Source organism: Nelumbo nucifera, chromosome 1 (genome assembly GCF_055504915.1).
Source record: "Nelumbo nucifera cultivar China Antique chromosome 1, China Antique-T2T, whole genome shotgun sequence".
Taxonomy (NCBI): domain Eukaryota; kingdom Viridiplantae; phylum Streptophyta; class Magnoliopsida; order Proteales; family Nelumbonaceae; genus Nelumbo; species Nelumbo nucifera.
The window spans coordinates 210,534,825-210,538,971 of NC_142649.1; the positions used below are offsets into that span (position 1 = coordinate 210,534,825).

Sequence of the window (4,147 nt, forward strand, 5' to 3'; positions counted from 1 at the left end):
GAAATTTACACCCATAACAAACACAAGCTAATTGTTAAAAAGTTAAAATAGTTCTAACCATGTTTTCTATACACCCCACGGGTCCCTGATAGTAACTAACTGCAATAGTTCTAACAATGGTTTTCAAACCGCCATTGACTCGGATGGTTGGACCGTTCGACTCAGAAACCGTTCAGGCAATTGGTTCCGTTTTACCCCAAATCCGGTCTCTCGCAAAAAACCATTAAATTAGTCAACGAATCATTGATCCAGGTGGTCAAACCGCTGACCCGTCAACCCATTGAACGACTTTTGGCCTTTCTATTTTTTAATTTTTTTTATCAGAATGAATCATTTGTTCGAACCAGACAATCAAACTGTTGACCCAGAAACTAGTGGCCAGAACAATTCCGTTGTTTCTGGATCGTTTTTTAAAACTATGGTTCTAACCAAAAAAATCAGCTACTCAGAATAGTTCCTGCCAATGAAACAAAATGGGCTCAATCTTTCCAAGCCCATTGATGGGTCTGATATGAGCCCATCCACCATAGGCATGATTGAATGATTGAATCATCAATCTAGATTTGGACAAGAAAACAAAAGTTCTTATCCAGAAGTAAATCATCAATCTAGATGGGTCTGATATGGCCCTTGTGAAGGGATGAGAGATCCATCCTATGGACGCCCAAAGATTGCGGAATAAGGGGCGAATTTCAAAAATTTTTCTCTCCCTTCAACTGGGAATCGTATTCCCTATTTAGAAAATCATATTTTCAAGGATCAATCTTGAACCATAAACTAAACCAGATCTGAACCAAAAATAATGGGAGAGGAATATACCTGATACAGAGATGTAATATCTCCCAATGGAGGTGTTCACGCCCAAGGAAAAATCCAAAGACTACTCCCACTGAAGATGGCGCAGTGCAGGGTGGAGCAGAATCAGCAACGTTCTTTCAAAAGAACTTGATCCTTCATAAGGATCAACTGGACGACTTGAGTACAGCTCCAACAAATCTTTTCACAAAAGATTGAAATCAAGATCCAATCTTGATTGCTCCCAAGAACTGGAGATCGAACTGAAGGAATGGCAAAAGTAGGAAGGTGGCGGCAGGAGAGAATTCGCAGTATGCAGGAAATCTCTCAATCTCTCTTTCTTGAAAGAGAAGAATGCTATGGATGTTGTTGTGTAGTAGGCTGCCGCCCCCTTCCCCTTTTATAATCTCAAAAGGGATAAGCTCCTAATCAGATTAGGAGCTGCTAATCCAAATCATATTTGGGTTAGAAGTCCCTTAGTGATAAGGGATAACCCTTATCTTATCTGCAGATAAGATCAGCTGTCTCCTAATCTAATTAGGAGGTTTCCAAATCTAAATCCCATTTAGATCTTGGACTCTCTGAGTGGATAGGGTCTAAGCCCAATCCTTTCAACTGACCCTCTTTAGAATTCGCCCCCTTTAAATGACTGATCAAATCAGCCCAGTTCGAAATGGGCTTAAGGCCCATTTAAGGTTATGTACTCAAAAGGCTTCCAAATTGCTGCCCAGTTGGGCTTCCTTGTATGGCGTGGGACCCAAGCATTGATCTACACATCAGCTACATGGGTTCGGCCCAGCCTTTGTTACAAGGCCTAGCCGAATGCACTGCTGAAGACAGTGTACCCCCTGAAACCCATCAAATGAGCTCTATGGGCCCAACACTTACACTAAGTGGTCCCTGGGCCAAGCCACCTTGTAACACCCAGGGACTGTGGGCAGATGCAAGATTAGCCCATCAGGCATTATCCTCAATGGTCTTACACTTAACCTCTCAGCCCATAATGATCATACACTGCCCGGCAAGAGAGGACCTCTCCCTCGGCTGCAAGGAACAGTGTTGCACTCTCCACTTATATGGATCCCGGGAATTAAAACCTTTTGCAAACATTTTAGAAACCATAATATATATATACTTTTATATCTTATATAAAATATATTTTGCAAAAACAAATCTCAACGGTTGAAATCGGCTGCCGGCAGTCTTGGTTTCCATCAGTGAGAGTGCATCCCCGATCATTACCTTTGTCCGACAAAGGGGTTGATCCTGTCACTATGATCACCCACTCAGATGAATTCTCGGACTGTCCCAACATACCCAGGTTTTGACCCCCGCTAAGGATCTCACTGATTGGTACATCAAAGATAGCCCAATCCGACACCTAGTGTAGTATCATAATCGAGTCTAGGGGTCGGGTGTAACTTTCCAGTTTTGCCCATCAATCTCCAAGGTCCAGGGCAATACTGGAAATCTGGTCCAGTTCAAAGATTCAATTAATCATACACTGTATGTGCCTAGGGTCTCACCCTGGCAGCTGAGACAAGCCACCCCAACCGACTTGGTGGCACTACAGTGTCAGCCTTGTCAGGATAGGTCTCCCCAGACCGACCCACTGGCTGTGAACATTCTAAACTAACACGAGTCTCATTAAGTGTCCAGTTTAAAGGTATTACACAGAAACATACCAAGGGAACATGAATCAAATATGTATCTTTATTCATTTACAATAAACTCATAAAGTACATCATTCTGATTGAAGCTAAGGACATACAAAACTGTCTAACACCTTGGTTGTTTGGTTGTGAACAAACCATTTTTAATGGTTTGGAGAAGTTTCAGAATTTGAGTTGATTTTGTTCGAAGAAGAAGAAGAAAGAAAGAAGAAAAAAAAAAAAAGAGAAAGAACGAAAGAAAGAAGAGATGCATGCTGGGCAACTATCACACGAACTAGAGGTAGCTGTGCCTGCCAGCGAGGTGTGGGAAATCTATGGTACCCTGAAACTGGGGAAGCTTTGCGAAGAACTTCTCCCGGATGTCATCCACAAGGCAGAAGTAGTTGAAGGCGATGGAGGGGTTGGCACAGTGCTCAAAGTTACACTTCCACCAGGTATCTTTAGTTTCTATTGACTCAATTCAATTACTGAGCAATTCTTTCTAGCTCAACTGAGATTCTGTCCTAATCTCTACTCCCATCCATGTCTCTGAAACCCACTGTTTGGCTAAGCTAAGCTAAGCTTCCACTTTTGAAGTTTGGGCTGTGGGAAACAAAAATGAGTTGAAAAAAGAGTTTTGAGCATTTGATAAAAGTTGTTTTTGTAAACACTTTTATTCTTATTTTGGACCACAAAAGCACACATCCTGAAGCTAGCTTATTCAAATGCAACCTTAATTATTGAAAGATTGTTTGCTTATCTGGGAATACCAGGTCTGGTTTCTTATAAAGAGAAATTCACCAAGATTGATAATGAAAAGCGTTTGAAGGAGGTAGAAGTGGTGGAAGGAGGAGCCTTGGACCTTGGGTTTCGTTTGTATCGAATTCGCTTGGAGATTATTGAGAAAACTGAAGTTTCATCGCTAATCAAATCAACCGTAGAGTATGAAATTGATGATGAGTCAGCCAACAACCCTTCGTTTGCGACCACTAAGCCACTGGAGCAAATTGCAATGGCCATGGGGAAGTATCTCACTGAACTTAAAACAGAGTAGATGATGCCAGAATTTCATAGTCTAGTTCTGCATTTTCTGTTGTTAAGAAATAAATCAATATGATTCCCTCATACTTTATTCAAGAATATAATTGAAATCTTGTCTATCGTGGGAATTATTGGAAATTAGCATGTCTGCCTGTCTGGTATACAAAAAATTTTACAAGCTCAGTTTCTTAGAGAAGCTACATGTGGATATCTGCTACAATTTTCTAAGAGCTGGAAATAGAGAATCGCAATAATATAATTGAACTTAAGATTTAATAGTGGTAGTAAAGATTTGAGTAGTATAGCTCTGTGCCTCCATTGTTTGTGATTATGCATGATTTGGTCTTTCCTATCTAGATTGGCAGCTTGGATGTCGGTTTGTTTAAGTAGCCAGTCGAACTGCAAGAGAACACGACCAGAGGACCCAGGGTGGCTTATCCGGTGTGGGCCCTCCGATGCTTAAGTTAACGAAGAGTGTAGTGCGAGCTGAAGAACTTTGTAAGCAAGATAGATAGAGAGTTAATATCACAAGTACCTTGTAAAGTTGGAGGTGAAGTTCTTATATAGGTGAGCTGCCGTAGGCCTCATGGAACGCATCCAAGATCCCTAGCCCGCATTATCCCAGAGTTCATTTCGCACTTGAAGATGGACTTCGCGTA

The 4,147-nt window shown here is 41.5% G+C and overlaps 1 protein-coding gene across 1 annotated transcript; it reads left to right on the forward strand.

Annotated features, from left to right (window-relative positions):
• Positions 1-2,611: 2,611 nt before the first annotated feature.
• LOC104590417 (norbelladine synthase) lies at positions 2,612-3,804 on the forward strand. The gene is made up of 2 exons (XM_010249085.2): positions 2,612-2,902; positions 3,221-3,804. The coding sequence occupies exons 1-2, from the start codon at positions 2,716-2,718 to the stop codon at positions 3,499-3,501; spliced, it is 468 nt and encodes a 155-aa protein (XP_010247387.1). The 5' UTR covers positions 2,612-2,715; the 3' UTR covers positions 3,502-3,804.
• Positions 3,805-4,147: the final 343 nt, after the last annotated feature.